This window comes from Parasteatoda tepidariorum, chromosome 3 (genome assembly GCF_043381705.1).
Source record: "Parasteatoda tepidariorum isolate YZ-2023 chromosome 3, CAS_Ptep_4.0, whole genome shotgun sequence".
NCBI lineage: Eukaryota > Metazoa > Arthropoda > Arachnida > Araneae > Theridiidae > Parasteatoda > Parasteatoda tepidariorum.
In genome coordinates, this window is record NC_092206.1 from 96,386,164 (window position 1) to 96,409,739 (window position 23,576).

Sequence of the window (23,576 nt, forward strand, 5' to 3'; positions counted from 1 at the left end):
AATCCCTATTAAAAACCTAGTATATTCAGTAAAAGTTCAGAATTTTAAAGTCATTTAATACCAAAAAATGTATAATTAATAAAATTGTGAAGTTTCCTTAATATTTTCGAATTTTCTCGACAAAATTGGCTTAGTTGAGAAAGGTATAATTTGAAGATTACCTGTGTTGACCAAATGTGAACACACTTATCAAATGAACCACTGGCCAAATACTTTCCATCAGGACTGAAAGCAACACTATAGACTGGCTCTGTATGTTGGGTCAATGTATAGAGACATGCCCCCCTCTCCACTTCCCACAGTCTCACAGTAGAATCAAACGAAGCACTGAAATAATCAAATTAAAGCAATCAATACATATCCATACCATTTTTACAAAGTACAAAAGTAAAGCATTCCTGAAACAGACCAATGTGAGCAGACAGTGTCATGGAGGTTAAGGCTCCACAATTTCATGATCAGCCGCATGACTAGGGCAATATCATGACCATTGCACAGAGGCTGCCTTTACTTCACAGACAAGCTGGTATCCATTGATCTGAGACTGGGCCACCACTGGGAATCAAACCCCAGTCTTTGACAAAGATAGTCCAGTACCTTAACCACAGAGCCATCGCGTCTCTTTCATAAAGAGCCACGATGGCCCAATGGTCTCAATGACTCTTTCATAATATAACATTAAAAATTATTATAAGTTAAAGAAAACATTTCTTTTATTTTTCTACAAACATTATTGATGAGGTGCATAGACAACTTAAAAATATTATTTTAAAGCAGCAATCGCTAACCTTGTGATCTTTATGCACCACCAAGTGAAAATTATTCATTTTTGAAAGTGGAATAAGTCCATTTGGAATTAAAAAGCATTTTTTTAAGATTTTAATAATTAATTAAAGTTTAAACAAACTATAGTATTTAAAACAAAAACTAAATTTGATTAACCACTGCCAATATTTTTAAATTCATTCAAACGCAAACCCCTAAACATCTCGGTACTAGAAAAATGGACTTAGTCCACTTTCAAAAGTAATGGCACAAATATTTAATATCATGGATCATCATTTCATTTTTTGGTTTTTAAATGCCACAGTTCAAAATAAGAGATGAATATCAGTCAATTTTAAAAATTGTAATAATTAAAAAGTTATTTAATTATTCACTTTATATTATCAATGAAATTTTCTTTTAAAATGAGATCCAACAGCAGTTACCAAATGGGAAAATTCAAAAAATAGAATTCAAATCATAATTATGAGTAATCAAATTGAAATAAATAATTACAATAAAAAGAAATAATATTCAACCAGGATGATTTTAAAACTTTACATCACTAGGAACTTCAGAGGAAATTTGATTGGCTAAACTAAAGTTAAGATCACGGTTCGTAAATATTTTCGCTAATTTAAATCATTTTTTCACATACCACCAATGGTTAGAGGACCACCATTTGGTAACTGCTGTTCTACAGGACAAAGTATTGTGAAAAATTTATACAATTCTATCGCTTACTTTATTTTTTTTTTTTACCTACAACCAAAGATAACTCAAAATATTCTAAAAGAGACTAGAAACTAAATTTCGAGCTTATCTATACCTTTTTCAAAGATCTGACTCCTATAATATTTTCCCAAGCAAAAATAAAGAAAAATAAGTGTAAACATTATCCATATCTAGCTTGATTACTTAAAACATTTTGAAAAAGAAAGTACAGCTCATCAAAAGCAACATTTTATTTGAAGCTGAATGAATGTTTAGGCATAAAAAAAAAGCAATTGATTCATTTGAGCAACAAAAAAAAAAAAAAAAAAAAAAAAAAAAAAAANATTGAAATTTTTTTTCAGCAATATATAGAATAGTTGTACATATGGAATTATAAAAAATTTATAATCAAAAACAAAATAAAGTATTAAACGACATGTACCAAATATTACTGCAAATATTTTCTGCTTGTGAAAAACAAAATATGGAACCGAATAAAAAAAAATATGCTTATAACTTTTTACTCTTTTAATAGGCCAATTAGTTCAATATTTTTAAATTTACAATTTTGAATGATATAAAGAACCAGTAATATTAAATTAATAGAACTCGGGAGCCAGTATTTGAGCCTAACATTCCACTAAAACTTTCTCTGAATTCTTGAAAAGTACTGAGATTATAAAATATTAATTTCAAATTACAAATTTTTAAATTCTTTTTTATTCTGTTTTTTCTTTTGCTTCATAAATTCCTACTTCTTTTTTTTAATAACCTACTACTTGGAGTTATTGTTATTAATCTAGCAACCAAAGAATCAAAATGTTTATGCAAACCTTTTTTCGAAGTCAAACAAACTAAATTTAATCCTCTCAAATGTGTGCTGTGATTTAGCATTTTCACCCGAGTTATGAAGTTGGTAGTTGAAATGTACAGATCTGAATCTTTCTTAGAGCATGAATCTGACTTATACTCTATTAAAATTTTCACCAAACACACCAAAAATACTAATATTATTATTAAATAAACATTTTTATTTATTTCATATAACTTATGAATAGAGATTTTAGTATTTTATTTAAAATTATATTTCAGATTATAACATTTAAAAAAATAAACTTTAAAAAATTATACAAAATACTGAAATTGAGCAAAAACATTTTAGAAAAAGAGCTAGATATTGCATTACATAAATATTTGCAAATACATTTACCAAATTGTTAAGCACTTTAAAAAATAAGTTTTTGAGATATTTATGTTTAATACTGTAAGCTAATCTTTAACATCCGATAAATTTCAAAAAAAATATTCAACAGTATGTAGAGAATAGTTAAAGGGAACAGGAAGGAATAAATCAAATATTTTTTGCTTCAGTATTTTTTTAAAGCTAAAACAAATCTTTAATAAACATGCCTGTAGTTTATCTAAGACTGAAAAGTTCATCTAAGACAGAAAAATAAAAAAGCAAAATGAAACTCCACTTTTTTGACACACTGTTTCATTGATAAAAATGTGATTCATTTTACATTAAAAAAGTCACACACTATGGTCAAGTTTTAATTTCATTACCCCACTGACGGTATTGACATTTTAAGTTTAAGTGCTTTCAAATGTTTACATATTTTTTTCTTTTTTTATACAACTGATAGGCTTATTTCCACCACTCTCTAATCAGAAAACTGATGCATGAAGAATGATTTTTTCTCATTACTAACTCTAGATAAAAGGGCGTTTTAGCCCCAAAAAAAACAGACTTTTTCTATGTGCAGGACCATCTGTAGATAGAAAAGGGAGTGCTGTTCTTCATGTGTGCTATCATTTGGATGGATAAAAAGAAACAGGAATTTCTACATGCAGAACCGCCAGTGGGTAAATAACTTACTTTTTTCTTGAAGAAAAAAAATGGAACATTCAATCCTTTTCTGGATGATAAAAAAAGGCAAAGGGCAATTGAAATTTACTTCTTGTCAAGTAAATTCTCAATTTTGAGAACATTTGATAAAAATGTAACCATTTACGCATTTGTCAGGCTTCAAAAAAATAAAACAATTTAATCCTGAAAAAAAAATAGAGAATTGCATACATAGTTGAGGGAATACCTGGCTAAAATTAAGTTCATGTTAGGATTGTTGGTACCAGGTCCTGTGGGACTCCATTTAATTGTATAAATTTCTTTATTGTGAGCTTGGAGATCATGTACACATGTATCCTGCTTCATGCTCCAGATCTAAAGATAACATAACATAAACATATAGAATAACATATCACCTTCTGAGCAGTAAATACTTGATCTTGAAGACAATGTGAAAGAAAATTTATTTGAGAATGTTTAAATTAAATTTTAAATATTAAATTGCTGCTCAACTTCAACAGCAGAAAATTTTTTTCAATAAAGAAATACTCCTCGTAAAATTTACATTTGAATTTCAAAACACTGATGAGTACCCATAATTATAAGAATGTATAAGTGCAATTAAATCTCCATTATCTGAAAAATTGGGTGATCTATTTTATTTGTAATTGTGGTTTTGAATAACATTTTGTAACAACAAAAAATTATTTGAAAAATAATTCAGAATCTTTAAATTTGATTTTACTTCTAAGATAAAAAGTTGCTGAAATTTCTTGTCCTTCTTTAGCACAAAGGGATGTGCTACCTACCAACTTGTTCACCTTAGTTTAATCCCTTGCACTATTTTCGCGAGTCTGACTCGTGATGAAAAATTTAGGCCGAACGTGAATATCACGGATCTGGCTCGTAATCGACATTTCAGGCCAAACATGAATATGGCAAGCCGAACTTGCAGTCTTAATCTCGGGTTGAGCAAGAATGTCAAGTATCTCTTCCTTGTATGAATAGGTATTTTATATCTTGTCTGATAATGCAGTTTACGTGCTACTTAGGATACATGGTTATAGTTCAGATAACACTTGAAACCTAAGCAAACATATGCGTAAGATATCGTATTTAAAGTTCTGACACTCGGGTTCCGTCGTTTAAGCTGTTTTCGGGAAAATTCGGGTACATAAGGTAGGCACGGCGTGTTCTGAATTTCAGCGTAGTGCATGGGGTTAAAAGCAAAAAGCATGCAAGAGTTAGTTTAGGCACAATGTAAAGAAATGTCGTCATTTACAATTACAGCTGTTTTAAATCTGTTAAATGAGAATAGATAAAATTGCTAAATTTATGAGTCCCCATTAAAAAAAAATACCTAATTGTTAACTAAAGTGTATAAAATAAAGTTAGTTAAATCAGGGTTCACTGCAACCTGGCATTCTCTATATCATGGGTTCATTAGAGTGGGGTTCGACTGTAATAATCACTTAAAAAAGAAAAACCACAAAAGTTTAGAGTTTTCCTTTGTTTTTAATGGAGATAGTATAATAGTACCCTCTTTATAAGCATATATAAATCATGTCATTATAAATTTCAATACTTATGTAATTATCACATTAAGTAAAATTAAAATTACCTTCAGAGACATGTCATCTGAACAAGAAGCCAATAATACTCCCTGTGGATCCCACTTGATTGCATTCACTTCATTCTAGAATTTAAAAGCACTTCAATTAATAACAAGGAGTTAAAAATCAATAAAAGTAAACATAAACAAAATTAAGGAAGCATAAAAGTAATAATTTAGAGTTAAAAAATAAGCAATAACAAATAAAATTATTTGAAAAAATCAAATTGCTTGACTGAATAAAAAAATACAGAAAATCAACAAAACACAAGTAGATTAAATTTTTAAAAAATCAAAATCAACTTGATAAATAGCAAGCTAAAATTTGACAATGATAAATTGAAAGCAAAATCAACTTGATGGGCATAAATCAACTTGATATATAAATTACCAAACTATGAAACCAGCAAAATACTCAATCGGATTAATTTCAGGTTTAATTTTAAAAAATAAGTATTATGTATTTTTAAAGCATAATCTAAATCAACACAAAGCTAGAAAATTCACTTCATTAACTTAAAAGTACACAAAGAAAGGAACTTAAAGTACTCAAAGATTATTTATTAATCAATGAAAATTTTTCATAGAAAACATTCAAAACAAAAACAAAAGATATCAAAAAAAAAAGGTATTCACTTACTGTGTGCCCAGTAAATGTCTTAATAGGCTTATCCACATCTAACTTACAAACATGAATACATTGGTCAGTAGAACAAGACGCAAAACTAGTATTAGTTTGCCAATCTACATCCAAGGCAGGAGCTACAATAAAAAACACAGGAAACATTTAAAGGATTGATTATATCTTTAATAATATATATATATATATATATANCCTTTTATTACACATTATTCAAATAAATGACTGAAAAATATTATGTAGTAGCAAAAAATGTATTATTTTTTATTAATCTTTGTCCTGCGTACAAAAAAAAATAGTAATCTTTGGCTGATGAGCAATCCTCAACATCAGATATGGAAAAACCTCCTGACTCTTAGATAATTTTTCCTGAATTTCTGTTATTCCGCTTTTTAAACCTGTCTAACCTGCCATTCGAGCACATGAAAGTAGTCTCACAAAATCGCTTAGCAAATTCATCAACATTTGTACAGATACTTCGATTGGTGAACTACTTCAGTAATGCTTCTTCAACATCCTTGTGATCTGCTTTTCTCAACTTTTTTCAGCCATCTAAATTTTTTTTATCAGCAGAATTTATTAATTGCCTATTTTTCCATATGTTACAAACTGCAGATTTGGATAGTTTATCAGCTTTGCAAATATCAGCTTGATTGCATCCATTTTCAATTTTTCTGATTATGCCCATTTTATCATCAACGCTACATTAATGGAGAACATTTTACGTTTACTGCTCGCCACAGTTAAATTTGAGACACATGTTTGCAGGATTTTTTAAACTGAACTGAGAGCAAAAAAGTGTTGAAATGAGGGCCTTATCAACACATATTAGTGTCCAACCCTTTGACCAATAATGAATAATTGCTCATTCTCTCTGACAGAAAATGCATATTGATTGGACTGACACCTCACAGGGGAGGCATCCTCTGCCTGGGTTGGAAACATCTGCTTTGTTTGTTTAGGGCTGGGAAAATGAGAAAAAAGAAGGAAACAAGAAAAAATGCTTATCGCTACATTCCCCTCTATAGTTGATTTTGAAAATCGGTATATGTATTTATTTATTTCATTTTATTTTTTTTTTTTAAATCAGTTGAAGACAGAAAAAAGTTCATTATATCCAACTTCCACACTTTTTTGGTTCACTATATCCACACAAAATAACATTATCCGTGTATAGCAAGGACGGGACCGAACATTTCGTTCACTATACCCAGGAGTTCACTATAAACCGTGTTCACTATAGCGGGGTTTGACTGCGTATATATATATATATACTAAGTGTAGACATTCCAGTTTATAAAATCAGTCTGTTTCAATATCAAATATTCTCAGAATAAGCATGATTTTCATATAAGGCACGCACTGTATCTGAAATTGGAGAAATAATTGGTAGTTTATTGGTACGATTGATGATTCGGTTTTTTAATTTCGGTGTTTCAGTGTTTATTATAATTGGGAATAGCTACATAGCTTGTGAATAGCATTTGCCATAATTTCTCACCTGTTTTCCCTTTAACTTCACATTTAATATTTAACCTAATGATCTACCTATGGTATTATTGTGGGTGAAATATATAAGATCAATTGCTGAAATGGTGATAAATTTTGGATTTAAACGAATCTTCATTTGTGTTTAAAACAACTTAAATATCAAGTTTGTCTCATCTATTGAAGCTTTTATAGAGGCAGGAGAACAGACCTGTGAAAATGTGCACACTGCATAAATTTGAGTGTATCTCAGCACCAAAAATGGGGGTGACCCTTACAAAACAATAAGGTGTTTTTAAGGTTGACAGATGTAAAAAAATAAATCCTGAGGAAAAAAATGAGGCTATGCTTTGCACCAAAAATAACCTCATTGATAAACCTCATAAATAACTCAGAAATAATTTCAGTTTAGATCGGGTGAAATCATTCACACCTCAAACATAGGTATTTGCATGAAATGTAGAAAAAATAATCCGTACACCTCAAAAACAACCTCCCTAAGCTGGGTTGCTCTATAGTAGATTTCCAACAACCTCAAGTGTGAATAAAACAACTTCATACACCTTTATTAGGAAGGGATCCCTCTGGGAGGTTAATCTTTTAAGGTTGTTTTGTAAATCAACTTTGAATAACCCTCAAAACAACCTTAAATAATATACCTTGAATTTCTGTAAGGGGAATACTGGTGTAGTGAAACAATACAGATAACTTTTGGTATGTAGTGTAGCAAAATGGGACAGTTACTAGTGTACTGAAACACCAAGGGTATTTAATTTCTCTACTTGACGTAATGTAGTCAACACCATTTTTAGTATTCAGTAACACTAAAATTTATAACTACAGTAATATACGATACACATAAGATTCTGTTAAGTTATTTTTACAATACAATATATAGAAAGGAACAATGATTTAGGATGCATTTGTTAATCAAATATATGCACAGTAAAGAGAATATATTATTTTGAATTTGAACTAGACTAAATAAAACTGAAGTGGAAAAAAATTAATTGATATAAATATATTTAATACAATTGAGAGATATTGAAAAAATAAAATATATTTATCCTTATTACAAACTAAAAACATACATACTTTTTTAAAGTGTACTTGTGTGATAAATTACTGTTTGTGACATAAATGAAGTTTAACCACTGTTAGGAAAACAATAAAATTTTAATCAAAATTTAACCTCATTAGTCTAGACTAATCACCACTACATCATTAATCATTACCACTCATCATAATCATGATAATCATCATAATGAGTGGTAATCATTTTACCACTTCTGGCATGATTTCTCCCCAACAAATCAAAAGTCTTTTAAAATTGCTTACATAGAAAGCAAGATTTTCCAAATTATCCTTTTAAGTGATATCTCATTTGAAATCTAAATGTTTGTAAACATTATTGGCTTTTTAAAAAAATACTTTCCTTAATGAAAGGTGGTAAAAACTGATGTGAGCAAATCAACATCAGAACATCCCGTAATTACTTATTATTACAATTTAACAATATGTCTACTTATAAAAACAAATGGTGTCAAAAATAAAATAAAATGAAGAAGGATACAGTTGCTGTCGATAACTTACCCATGTGAAAAGCAAACTGCTGCCTGCATTGACCAGTACCCGCATCCCATATAATAGTAGTCTGAAAAAGAAAGAAATCAGCTTTTAAATTCTCGATATATATTCCTTAAATAATATAATAAAATATTATTTTATTTGTAAATCAGATCAGAATAAATTTTAATAAAAAAAAGTTATTCTCAATGAAGATTATAACATCAAAGAAGTAGACTTGCTCAGAGTCTCTGGAGTCATGGACTTGGTTTAGTTCCGCTAACCGTGTGGGCCAACAACAACATCAAAGAAGTGTTATATTTCAGATATTCTTTATCTTTATATATTGCACTATCTGTTTTTATTTAGTACAAGAACTCACATTTTATGCATGAAATGAGAGTTATGAGTTTTCCTGTATAAAGAATAATACAAGAACAAGTCTATGAGAGCAAGTCTATGAAACCAGATACTATGTTTTCTTGTAAAATCCTTCATTCATGATAGTATAAAGAATTATATCATAATAACAATATCATTGTTATTTATGATAACAATATTTTAGTTGTAATTTATGATAACAATTGATATTAATTTTATCATAAATAACAATTATGATAAAATAACATTCAAATTTTAGCACCATAATTTAAGTAAAAATATGCAACTCAAGTCTGATTTGATATGTATGTTAAACAAATAAAAATTATTTATTTACTAAGTACAAAATCAATACAATTTTTTGAACAAATTCTCCAGATAATGCAGATTTTGATACCATTTCTCATTTTCAAGTTTTTCTTCATAAAAAGAGTCATGTTAAAAAAAGAAGTTGCAGAATTTAAACAAATTTGACATTTCAGAAAAGAAACAAAGCAAAATTATTGAAAGTTTTTTGTTTTTAATTTTTACAAGAACGAACCATTAGGCAGAGAGGCCAACAACTGCTCTGGATTCTACACAATATCTTAAAAAATGTTTTAGAGAACTATAAACTAAAATTTGCAGATTTATAGTTATTTTTGCCAACTTATTAAAATTCTCAACAGAAAAAATTTTGCAAAAGTGATATTTTATACATATCTTTGGATTATTTCGAAGTAGAGAAGGGTAAAAACCTTGCAAGTTGAAATTACTAGTCCAAGAATTACATATTAAAACATAAAGTTGCCACCAATAGAAAATATTAGTCTGCAATACAGAATAAGTTGCCATCTCTACAGACTACTGACTCTCTATATCCCTACAGACTACAGCCAAAATACTTTGTGCTGGTAAAATGCAATGTAATTAATTTAATGAATTTAGATTACATAAAATTTGAATTGATAATTCAAATATAAAATGTTTATTGGGCAAAACTGAAGTTAAAAGGCTATGTGAAATTGCAGTTTTTGGAAGTAGGTTCATAAAAGTTTTTAGATAGAAAAAAAAAGAGCTGAAATATGCATAACATAAAACTATTTAAACATGTTTACAAATTAAGCAATGATAAAAAAAATTACATTGATAAGCATTTTCAATAATTTCACTTAAAGTTAAGTGAATGCTTCTTTTATTCATTGTTTCAAATTGCCATTACTTACTAAAGCATCAACTGGAATCATTTCTTACTAATAAGCAATTTAATAATCTCTTAAAAATTCAAATTCGGTTTAATAGGTTTTAAACAGATCTTAATATTTTTATTCAAAATGCATTAATTTTGAATACAGCTAAAAGAAATTTATTAACCTCAAAACCCCTCATTTCTACATATTAGAAATTCTGAGATTATTGAGTTGTTATCAAATCATTTAAATCCATTTTATCAAAGATTAATTCAAATTTTTGAAACAATCTTGATACAACTCGCAATTCAGATTGGAAGTTGTATACTTATTGATACAAACTTATACTTATTGGAAGTTATATTTAGAGATTATTGAATCGTAAAATGGATTGAAATTATTTTAATCCATTTTATCAGAGATGGTTTCAAATTTTTTAAACAATCTCCATCCTAGATTTGGTTTATATGGTTTAAAAATGACAAATAAATATACAACTCTCAATTCAGCCTTATGAAATTTCCAGATGTGAAAATTAATTAATCAAATTTAATCAAAAAAATCAAAATTAATCAATAAAATTTTTTTCTTAAAAAAAAAATTTTTTTTAGCAACAAATCAGGTAAAATAAATAAGTTACTTCAATCACTTTTGTACAATTTGTGGATTGTCCCAGAAACCAAAATATTTAATTTTTACAATTTTAAAAATGTTAATTTGTGGTGGAAATCAAGAAACAAAAAAAAGTTTGCAAATACGCAAATAAGTGGCACATCTAAATAAATAAAAGACTAAACATATGACTAAAATAAGTTAGAAGATGAACCCAAAGTAAGTAGCTTTGAAAAATTAAAATTAACTGTGGTTGATTTTAGACTTTATCAGACAATACAGTTAATGATTTGTTTGTTTGTTCTACAAGACTGTAGGAGATTTTGTTGAAGATACACAGTCGAACCCCAATTGATGATCTCTCATAGGACAATTCATTAAAAAAGATAGGTACAAGAAAACAACGAATGCCGGTTAACGTAATATATAAAATAACAGCTTGAAAATATAAGAAAAATTAATAAAAAAGTACTGGACTTCAACGTTAATAAATTTGCAATGAGTGTAAAAGATTTTAAATAAAAAATTACATACTTATCGCAAAAATATTCATGATGCACATTTATTTAAAACATTCTGAAATTTCTGTTTGAACACACTCTTTTCTTCTCAGTGCAAACATAAATTTTTTAGCATTTGTAACATGTTGCTGTTGATCATCTATAAATTAGTGTGAATACAGAAAATTCTTCAATGATTCAAAGGCTTCAGGGCGTTCATGTTGTGAAGTTGTGATTTAGTATTTGCCACTTTCATCGATATTACTTTTCTTTTCTTAGTTACGGTTTTTTTTTCTTTCAGAACTGACAACACCACAAGTTCTACATTTTTATCGATTGATACAGAATCAGGATAATATTATTAAAAAATCTCAAAAATTCTAACCCAAATTGAAGAAAATAAGATACTCCAAATAATTTTGTAAAACTTGTGGATGAACAGTTAACATGAGCAGTTCCAGAATTATAATTAACTCTTATGATGAATATTGGGTAAAAAAAAATTTCTGAGGATCCATGAAAGAATATGCTTAATATTTCTTAAGGAAAGTAGGTGATAACTTTTCTGCACAACCACCTAGAGATTACTTCAATTTTTTCAACCCAACTTTGTTTCACATACAACAGAAACTATATTCAAAATATACTACTAACACTAAAACAAAAATAATAGTTACCTTGTCAACACCAGCACTAAGAATGTAGTTTCCTTTTTTGTTCCATTTCAAAGCAAATATTGGACCTTTATGCTGCCCTAACAAGTTAGCTAATTTACCTAAAAAATTAAAAGTAGATTTGATTCATATTTCTCTGTGGAAAACTTTTTCTTGATTAGTGTATCTTAAAATAAAAATATGGAAAACTGATTTTTGTACCTTCTGTAGTCCACATTCTAGCATAACCATCATATGAACCGGTAGCAAGCAATGTTCCATCCGACTAAAGAAATTGAATATCAAATTATCAACAGCAAATACACATGCATATTTTAAGAATAAATCATCTCAATTCAGAATGTTTAAAAATTTATATAAACTTGGGAAATCGTTTGTGACATTAAGAAACACTGTACACAACTTACAAATTTGAACTTAAATTAGAATTAACAAAATTATACATTGCTAAAAATCTAATATTTTATACTAACTGTAGCTGGTAACTGTATTTAAGAAACAAATTTATGGAAGGAAAAAAAAGATTAAATCTGCTTTTATTTTAATATTAATTCAATAACAGAAAAAACTACCATGTCTTATGTTTTCAGTTTCTATTTGGATTCTTCAAATTTAAAGTAAAAATATTAAAAAAATCTATGCAACCTTTTTTATGTAGTAGCTGTTAAGGCTAAGAAATTGTAATAAAATGAATATGTAAGGTTCCTAAACTGTATGATAAAAAAATGTTCGTAAATGTGTATGATAAAAAAAATTTGTAAGAAATTATGCCTAGAGAAAGCAAAGTCTTGCACCTACAATTAATTTTTTAAAAAAAAACCATTAGTATGGAGAGTGAGTGCTAATTAGCACTCACGAGATCAAAGTTGGGAAAATTATTAGCTCTTATAAAATAAAAAAATAATAATAATAATTATAAAAAAATTAATCTTTTGATAAAAAAAATAAGGAATTCAAATTTCAGATAATATTTGTGACCATGCAAAATTCTAAGAAAATAAATGCAATTTAGTTTATTCAACATTTATACTCTTTTGCAAGTTAAGAAAAGACCATTGCAGTATAGAATTTAAGTAATCATCCGCAACTACACATAGTTTTCAAATTATACAAACATGCCATCAAAATAATTTAAAAACTTTTAAAAGCTAAATACATCAAACAGAAAGTTAATCTGTGCTATCTTTTATGCTATATATCACAGAACTATTAAAAAAAGGTCATAATAAAAAAAGTCTTACTGGAATCCTAGACTTGGCGACATATTTCAATAGATAAGGAGAACATTCGTTCTTGTAAAAGAAACAACTACAAGAGGTTGCAAGAGCTTTGGATTTGATTCGAACACTAAAAATGACGTGCCTTATGCTGACTTTCCCTTAACAAATCAAATGCAAGTTAATGAATTTTTATTTTTGCTTTGCTCTAGAAGAAAATTATTTGCAAGAAACAATATGATTCTTTTAGAATATTTTTAAATGCTAATAGAAAGATATAAGTTTTGTTTTCCACAATTCACAAGATTTATGAAAGGAAGCCAAAAGAAGGATGTGCAACGTCGTTTCTAGAGTTGGCGATGTTGATATACATTCATGCTGGGAGCATGGCATCCATTTGGCATACAATTACATGCAAACAGGCTCTCTCCATAGGGATAATGGTTTTTCTTAACTTTCAACATAGTATAGAATTATTCATACACGCTTGAAATGAAAAGAGCAATCTATACACTCAAAAAAAAGTTAACAAAGAAAAGGAATTGGAAACACACTAACATTCCAATCTAGAGATGTAACATCCTTATTGCTGGGCACCTCAGTACCTCCCTTCTGAATGCAGTGAGGTAAGACTAATTGGTTACTACTGTTGGAGCCAGCATTGTCCTCCATATTCCAGATTCTGGCAGTCGAATCTCCAGACCTAAAAGAATAAATTAAATGTTTTTTTTATATCACTACATTCAGACACGTGATTGCTGGAAGAAGAAATTACCCGAAAATTTCTTCTCAATTTTTTTTGGTGCTTAATTTTTACTTATTTTCTTTTAATATAAAAAATAAATAAGAGTGACATTTTTAAGCAAAAAAGCAACATTTCAACATTTATAAAACTTAAAGAAAAAAAATGTTTATCAAATAAATGTTTTTTTTCGCCAACACATAAAAATATTTGTATGTATATACATATATATATTGAAAAAAGTCATATTTCTCCTTTTTCACACCACCTTCATGGCACAAAAAGATTTAAAAAGTGGTGAAATCCACGGCAATACATGGAAAAATATATGAGAAAATTATGTTGTACATTGACGATGAAATCACATAAATTGGACGTGGAAAAAAGTTCATTAAATGTACATTTCCAATGCACGCATTGTAATAAATAGTATCTTTTTAAAAATATGAATTTTTTTTTAAAAAAATGCAAAACTCAATTGTGATAACAGCCGAAAAATTTTTTGAAAAAAAATTATAGAATTATTGCATCAAATAGTGAGTACTCAAGTGTGCGAGTTTAATTTCCCATATCATAATGTCGGGAATTTAAAAAAAAATCATGTGAAAATCAACAGGAATAATTGGAGAAAAAAAGTATCTGCCTCGTATTCTTGAAATTTATTGTGCTGGTAAGGGTGAGTAAATATATATTTCACAAGATTTTGCTAAAGTTATGGAATAATTTAAATTTTAGAATACCGGAACTCAGAAAAAGTTTTGTTACAATATAAAAGTCAGTGGATCATGGAAGTCCACAAATCAGAGGTCTTGAGAAACGTCGAATTCTGTAAATTATCAGAAGAATCAGACGTCTATATCTGACATGTCATAGTAGTAAAAGAAGCTAAACATAGTGTGATAACAATATTTTAGAAACAAGTTTAAATTATTAAAAGTTTTAGAAACAAGTTACAAATTAATAAAAAATTTTCTATTTAACTATTTTCAAAAAAAAATAATTTGCAGATACCCAGATGCAAGTAAATCTGATGTTGGATTCCAAGCACAGATGAACACTTCTGATTCATGGCCTCTGAGTATAGTGGTGCGGCTGCTCAGAATTTCAATACTACCATCTACATCCATATTTTCAGAGTGATTTGCTGCTAGACAACAACAAAATGAAATTTAAACAATGAATACTTTAATGTTAGAATAAAAAGTTTACAATAATTAAAATTAATTTTTTGAACACAGAAACAAAGGCAAAAGAAAANGCTCGCGTTGTAATAAATAGTATCTTTTTAAAAACATCAAAAATTTTTTTAAAAAGTGCAAAAATCAATTGTGATAACTGCAGAAATTTTGATTCAAAAAGAGGATAGAATTATTGCGTCAAATAGTGAGTACTCAGAGGTGCGAGTTCAATTTCCCATATCATAATGTCTGGAATTTAAAAAACTCATGTGAAAATCAACAGGAATAACTGGAGGAAAAAAAAGGATCAGTCTTGTATTCTCGAAGTTTATCACGCTGGTAAGGACGGAATAAATGTCGCATTCACAAGATTTTGTAAAGTTATGCAATTATTTAAATTTTAGAACACCGGAACTCAGTAAAAGTTTTGTCGGAATATAAAAGTCCGTGGATCATGGAAGTCCACAAATCAGATGTCTTGAGAAATGTCGGATTCCGCGAATTATCAGAAGAATCAGACATGCCACAGCAGTAAAAAAAGCTAAACTTAGTGTGATAACAATATTTCAGAAACAAGTTTTCAAACTTATGCAATGCACAATAATAAAAATTACAATTTAAAAGAAATATTACACTAAAAAAAATATAAATTACATATAATAAAATAGATAATTGATGGATAAAAAATAGATGTGGTATATTGCTAAATTAACCTGACTTATTTCAAGTTATTTGCAATTATCCTACAAAACTCATTGTACTAACTCTAAGAAAATTCAGTCTGATTGAATAATTTGTTTGCACATTTTCTAGTCTAGTTACCGTTAAAGGCATATAGCAAATTATAAAGAGCCTAAACAAATACCAGACAGAAGAGAAAATTTTGGAAGCTTTTCCAATTAATCTGGCACTTTTCAAAATACATGTTACATATGTAAAGACTTGGATTTCCCAATTAGTCTATGGTAAGCTGCGGTGACTAAGGGTAAAGAGTATTCACCTCCCAATGAAGCAACCGAGATTTGAATCCCATTGATAGCTGGTTAATAGAATTTGGCTCCCAGCTCGTACCAACCTCAGTACTGATGTAAAATATCCTCAGTAGTAGACAGATCGTGGATTAGGATCCCCTTGCTGAGGAGCTAAGAATGGAAAATTTTCTTGGTTTTCCTCAGCATGCAACACAAATGCAGGTCAGTACCATCAAAAAGTCCTCCACAAAGGCTAGTTCAACCCAATGCTTGATCTAGGAATTCCCTTATCTTCTGAGTTGGGCTCAAAATTACTAGTTGAACATTAATAGTTTGAAACTCAGAATTGGGTGAGCTGTTCAACTCTGGTTATAAAATTAGCCTAAGGCAACTTCAACCAGCAATCATAATTTAACACTACTAAAAACTGCAACATCTTGAAATAACAGCAGATTTGTAATGAAAACTCAAATATCTATATTTAGTTAATGCAATTCATATTGTCACAATGACATAATGCAATGCTAGAAATTTGATGTTAAAGTACAAGCATTTGAAGTTATATATTACATAATTAAAGAACAAGAATAGTTATTATTCTTTATTTAAGATTTTTTTTTAGGTTATTTAACCTACTTCAAAAATTCAGTTTTAAAAAATAAAAATTACTGAAGCAATGAACTGGAAAAAGCTGTACAAAATTAATCTTTTTTTTTTATAATCTTTTTACTGTACTGCATAAAGATTTTGAGATTTTTGATTAAATTGCAGAATTGCTACATTAAAAACAAAAAGTTCTTTGAAATAACCACACAAAAAATTTACTGCATCATATATAATTTTGAATGCATAAAGAGTAACAAGCACAGTTCAAAGTTTAATTAAATTAATGATCATGTTAAATGAATGACAAAAAAAACTATCTTCAATAGCAAAAAGGGTGTTAGATTTAAGGAATCATTTACAAATTGAATTTGTAGCTGTGTACATCTTAAATTGAATAAAAAAATTTCTATTTAACTATTTTCAAAAAAAATAATTTGCAGATACCCAGATGCAAGTAAATCTGATGTTGGATTCCAAGCACAGATGAACACTTCTGATTCATGGCCTCTGAGTATAGTGGTGCGGCTGCTCAGAATTTCAATACTACCATCAACATCCATATTTTCAGAGTGATTTGCTGCTAGACAACAACAAAATGAAATTTAAACAATGAATACTTTAATGTTAGAATAAAAAGTTTACAATAATTAAAATTAATTTTTTGAACACAGAAACAAAGGCAAAAGAAAATTCAGTTAAATTAAAATTGTACAATTAAAATTTTATGCAAACAAATAGGCAATATTAAAAATGCTTCCCATTTTTAAGAATAATAAAAGGACAAAAAATCACTAATGATAAATTAATAATGATTGAAATATTTTCAATCTGTGATCCACAAAATAGATTTAAATGCAAACTTATTTTATTGTGTTTTATAACTAGGAATATTTGCCCCCCACTTGCATAATGCATCAACTCCTACTACTTACACTCCTTTACAAAATATGAGAAAGAAACACCATTTTTCTGGTAAAAGTTCTTTAAAATGTTTGGCATTCTCAAATACTTTTAAAATGATCAATTTTATACTTTTATGTTTGCCTAAGGCATTTCATTATTACAACCAAAGTTATTATGGATTTTTTTTCCCCAGTCTCATGTTCTCAAAGTTTATCCAAAGTTGCATTTTCCCCAAGCAAATATGTGTTAAAAAAGTATTTATCGCACGTAAATGAGAACTCGGGGAGAATGGGTGCTGGTAAGGAAGAAAGCTAAGCCTCATTAATGACATTTTGCGTAAGTAACCAAATCTAAATTTTAAATTAGCGGAACTCTGAGAAAGTTTCCACGGAATATAAATTAACGATTTGAGGCCCAATACTTGATCCAGGGGTTTTCTTGCCTTCTGGATTGGGATCAAAATCACATGGTTACAGAGTTGAGCAAAAATTGGATCGGCTGTTCAACTATGTAAATAATATAAAATCAGCAGTCTTAAGGTTCACGGAATTTAGCGAATTATCGAAAGAATCACGTGACTTTTATAATAAGATTGAGCATCTGAAAACAATTAATTGCATCATCAATCTCAAAAAAAAAGGCAAAAAGTCCCTCAGAAAAGGAAGAAATTGGATTCACACTGCAGAGTTCGGATTTTTCCTTAGAAGAAAACTATTTCTACTGGACATTTTTATTTCTAGGAGAAACTAAAAATGGACAATACCATTGTTTAGAAATAGATATTATAATAACCATTTACATCCAAATAATATTATACCAGTAATTTAAAAGTTTTTCACACCTACTTTTTCAAAAAATATTACCTGTTTATTTAAGTTTATACAGAACTTTAAAATAAATGTACTATATTATTTAAGAGTTGGTTTAAGCATATATACTTAACAGTATTGAATTTTAAGAATTATTTTGCTATTTGTAACTGTGAATTTCAAAGTATGATTTGCCATACTAACATACTAAAATCACACTACTAAGTCTACTAACTTATTAAATGATTTATTTAATAAATTAAATTTCATCAGTTCTTTACATAATTATGAAATTAGGTTCTTAGACTCATTTAGATAAAATATTACAGCTGTTATAATTTCTTTAAAAAAAAACATTGTTTAATTTTCTTTTCAATGGTTGCCTTTTAGCTTTCACTTCTTTAAAAATATTGCTTTAAAATTTATATAATGTGATAATTGATACTATCATTTAAATTAGATTGCAATCATAAACTGTTTATTTTAATTGAGCAACAGTTACTTTTATTTGAGCAAAGATAATTAATTTTGCAAACCTTAATGCACAAAATTAGAAGAAAAAAAATTTGAATTTAAAAAAAATGCAAATAATTAAATAAATTTTTTGAAAATTTGTTTTTTTTTTCTTCATTTTTTTTTTAAGTTACATGAATTAACTTAATTTGAAAAACAGTTCATAAACAGCAGAGGTGCCAATTTTCCAAACTAGCTTTCAATTTTCAGAAATACAATAATGCAGAAATATATACAGTTGGATTTTACGGCATTCACATCAGCACAATTTTAAGGTGTAGATGTACTTGGAATAACTACAAATAAAATCACTGGAATATAAAATTAGCCACTTTAAAATCCAATCTGCAGAAACGGAATTATTAAAATAGCGAAGCAAAGTAAAGCCATATTTTAAAAAATCATTACCCTCATTTTGTAAAATCAAATTTTTGTTAAGCATTTGTTTCAAAATTGAAAAACTTTGTGCTTTTTCTCATCTAAAAAATTAGAATTTTCTATTCTCAAGTTTTTAAAGATGTGTAGCATATAAATTACAAATTTTATTACTGACCCCAACAAACAAAAATAACAAAGTTGAAGGCATTGATTACACTTTTTAGGGAAATTAAAGGAAGAGAAATTAAAAAAAAAATTATGGAGGAGGATTCCAGATGAATGGAGTAAAGTTATGGAATGCCTATCATCATTCATTGACAATAATCACCATAAGACAATAATCAATGACAGTAATCAATGACAATAATCATCATGACAAAAATAAGAAAAATTTAGTTTCAAAGAAAAAGATACTCTGAGAGATACAAAAACTTTTATAAACTTTTAAACCATGTTGAATATTTTGATTACAATTTTGTTAAAAAAGCAAATATGCTAATATTTCACGACTCTTTTGAAAAATAAAAAATTAAAGCTCATGCTTAATTAAAATGTCAAATGCAATTTCCACAAAAATAAAAGATAAATGTAGTGATTAACTTTCAGCATATTTGTAAAACTTAAGTTTGAAATATTTTTTCCTTGAGATGCTGGTTTATAAAACCAGAGTCTTAATAAAATCGGAGGTTCTTGGATGAATGTAATTTTGATATGCAGCAGGCAATGTACTACTTAATTCTACATAAATATATAATGTTAATAAAATTAAGCATGAAATTACTATTAAATAAAATTAACACTTAGAAAAGGGTTACTAAATTAAAAAGTAGGTAGCAAGGAAAATTATATGTCACTGAAATTATAGTATGATTACTTGAAATTAATATTCTAAATGGTTGATTTAGAACTAGCCCTTATTGCCTTTTTATCATCTTGCATTTTAACCCCTAAAAATCTTTGCTCTCAGCATTTCAGATTTAAATTTAGGTTCTTTTGCTTCTCTATAATGAGAAAAGATTAAGTTTTAGAATAGATTGCTGAAAGAGGGTAAGATGAGATTTCCTTGCTTTTTTTATTTCGTGTTTCTGCTAAATTGTTTCGGTACATATATTGTACATCAAATAGTTTATGAAGTTTAAAAAAGTTTAGTTACGAACCACAAATTTTATAGTTATTAATAATTAAGGGGAAAAAACTCATTTTAAACAGATTATGGAAATTCGCATGAACCATAATTTTTATTACTTAACCATAATACTGCAATCTTGTCAAAGAAATTGTAATTATGATGGATAAATTGTAATAATTGGCACCTCTGTATAAATTATTAACTCAAACACAAACATAAAGTACTAAATTCCAAGACAAAAATACTAAAAATTATACATAAAAATAAATATCTCACCTCCTTCTTCGCCATTTGCATTAGCATTCTCAGTTTTGACAACAGAATTCTTGGAGTTGTGCGCTTGCTGTTGTCTTAAAAGAACAGCGTCTGGCATTACTGCATCAATTAGGGACAAAGATTCAATCATGGTTTCAGAACCATCCTGCACAAGAAGAAGAAATTTAATTTATGGAACAAAAACAATAAAGACAATAAATGGATAATAAAATATCCACTATGATAAAATATATTCGTCTCACTCCCCTTTTCACTCTTCTTTTTGTTTCAAACTCCAACGGAAGCATGAAAAACTTTAAATTGAAAAATGAACATTGTTGATAATCTTGAATAGAATTCTTGTATTTTGGTGGTAATTTGATCGGAAATAAAAACCCTCCTCAAAATTTTTTTCAAAAAAAAAATTTTTTTTTCCTGCTGGTGAAGAAAGGTAACCCCTTAGAAACTCATTCAATGTATGTAGAGAGTGACAGTTACAACTATATTGTATTCTGAATTTAGGAAATTAATTGTTGTTGCTCTGACACTGACAATAACTGCAGTGGCTTATGGATAGAGATTCTGCAATTCATAATAGAATCAAGTCAACTTCGGATTATTATTAACATATATATAGATATTTCTTTTTGGATTATTAATAATTAGAATAAAGTCAACTTTGGAGTCAACCTGGCAATTAAATAACCCTTCCAAATCGTTTTGTAGAGGGCATTTTTCTCATACAATCAATGAAGTTGTCAATTGTGACATGAACTTCGAACATACTGACAAATAGTACATATAAAAAAAATTAAAATGACACATATTTTAATATCATATTTGTAAAAACTTGATATAATACTTTTAAATAGTGAAAAAATTGAAAATAATGTGGAACATTTTTTTTTTTAATATTCAAGCAATAATTCTAGGATGTTTACTTTGCATATTTTATCTCTTGGTTATAGTATATATATATAAATTTAAGGCCATTTTAGAAACTTTGCAAAAGCTACTTTTTAGCTATTATTTAGCTATTATATTCAAATTAGAACATTAAAAAAAATTTTATTTGAATAATAGATTTTCAAAATATTTTTTTTTCCTTGTCCAAATTCAATATATAATTAAAATTCAAATAGTCAACTAAAAGATTTAAAAAGAAAAAAAAATTATTAATACATAATAAAAGATTTCCTAATAAAATGTGAAAATGCCTCAGTTTTATGTTTACTATAGTTAAGATAAATAATACGCAAATCGTTTATATACATACTGCAGGTGAAAAAAAAAATTTCAATTGAGTTTTTGAAAAACAATTTAATACTATTTGAAATTTTATGAAAATATACTTCTATTTAGCAAAATTTTACTCTTTTAATAATTTTTTTATTAATTGCAACAAAGAGCTTATCTGATTGCAACAAAGAGCTTCAGATAAAAGGAACTTTTACATTTAAATTCTTGCTTTGTTTGTGATTTTCAATGAAAAATTCATTGGTTATTGTTTCCTTAAACAATAAATATGAAAAATTAATGAAATATTTCAAGTTTTTAATTAATAATCAAGATTATTTAAGGTATTAGATTAGTTTCAACAACTTGTACTTAAATATTTACATAAAAGTTTAAAAAACTAGTTTGTTTTAAGAGTAAATACTCATAAAACTAGTAATAAAAATTATAATTTATTTTTGTTTTTTAAATGCCTATTTTTAGGTTAAAATAAGGCCTTTTTTTGCACATATGCTAAACACAGTAAAAAAATTTCTATCAACCAAAACAAAAAATCCTTTGAAAAATTTTTTTAGAAGGCTATAAACTATGTGGTGAACTATTTTCTTAACAGTAAGTGAGTATACTACTGAGTTCAGGTATAAGGGATCGATGTAATTAAAAAAAAAACAAATTTTTAAACATTTTTGCACTTGTCTTTGTGAAAAAAGATGCATAGTAAATTAAATTCTACTTTTTTTCTCTTAGTCTGTAATTAAAAACATGTATGCTATAATCATGAAATTTGCTCATGAAAATTTTTAGCCAATTATTTTAAAAACAACTCGAGATATCATGTTTAAGGTGGTGTAAGATGTTAAAAAATCTGATTTTGAGATAAACACATTTAAAAACCTAAAATCACTAGTTTATCCAGTGATATCACCTTACACTAAAACTGTTATAACTTTGTAATAAATGAAATAAAAACAAAAGTATTTTTAGAAAGCTTAAATTACAGGGATTTTAAATTTATAATAAACTCAATTTCAGAAATTTTGTCCTAAATCATGTTTTTGCACTAGTCATAGTAGTTTTGCACCTTAATGTGACATAAAAATTTGAGATAAAAATATTGATAAAGAGGTTTATATGTATTACTTTCGAATTGCTTATAGTTTGCAGCCAAAAAGAGCCACCTGTGTGACGCATTACAGTTTGATAGATATAAATGATCAAACCTCTCCAATGCTGATTTCAGCTTCTGTGTACTGTAAACCTTTCTGTATGATGGAAAGGAGTGCTGCGGGAGGAACAAGGGCTCCATTTATATTCGACTGGCTGATGTGGCTTTCAATACCAAATGTATAGGCAGAGTGCGAGAAACCTAGAAAACATGCACATTAGTTATAGCATTTTAAAGCACTTCATTCGGAGTTTATATAAAAGCTAAACAACAATCAATGTCATAATATGGTTAATAAATTTAGCAATAGGTCATAATCAAGGCAGGGTTCACATATAAGCTAAATTGGCTGCAGCCAGGGTTGGCAGGTTTTTGACATGTGACAGTTTTTGACAGTTTAAACCATGGTTTAAACCGTCACGTCAAAAACCTCACTCTCAAAAATGTCGAAAATGTCAAAAACCTATATTCATATGTGAAATTTAATTAATACATAAAATTTAT

At 27.9% G+C, this 23,576-nt stretch overlaps 1 protein-coding gene across 2 annotated transcripts in view; it reads right to left on the reverse strand.

Moving 5' to 3' along the window:
* Window positions 1-23,576, reverse strand: part of LOC107449323 (transducin beta like ebi) — a 36,530-nt gene that overhangs the window by 2,346 nt on the left and 10,608 nt on the right. The window contains exons 3-13 of one of the 2 annotated variants that reach the window (XM_016064818.3): window positions 23,128-23,273; window positions 20,693-20,837; window positions 14,941-15,073; window positions 13,746-13,890; window positions 12,172-12,235; window positions 11,974-12,071; window positions 8,662-8,722; window positions 5,581-5,702; window positions 4,950-5,024; window positions 3,576-3,703; window positions 162-327 (exon numbers count right to left, since the gene is read on the reverse strand). In XM_016064818.3, the coding sequence (XP_015920304.1) occupies window positions 162-327; window positions 3,576-3,703; window positions 4,950-5,024; window positions 5,581-5,702; window positions 8,662-8,722; window positions 11,974-12,071; window positions 12,172-12,235; window positions 13,746-13,890; window positions 14,941-15,073; window positions 20,693-20,837; window positions 23,128-23,273 (1,283 nt within the window). Of the gene's footprint in view, window positions 1-161; window positions 328-3,575; window positions 3,704-4,949; window positions 5,025-5,580; window positions 5,703-8,661; window positions 8,723-11,973; window positions 12,072-12,171; window positions 12,236-13,745; window positions 13,891-14,940; window positions 15,077-20,692; window positions 20,838-23,127; window positions 23,274-23,576 lie in introns of both variants that reach the window. The other variant, XM_016064816.3, reaches the window with a different exon arrangement.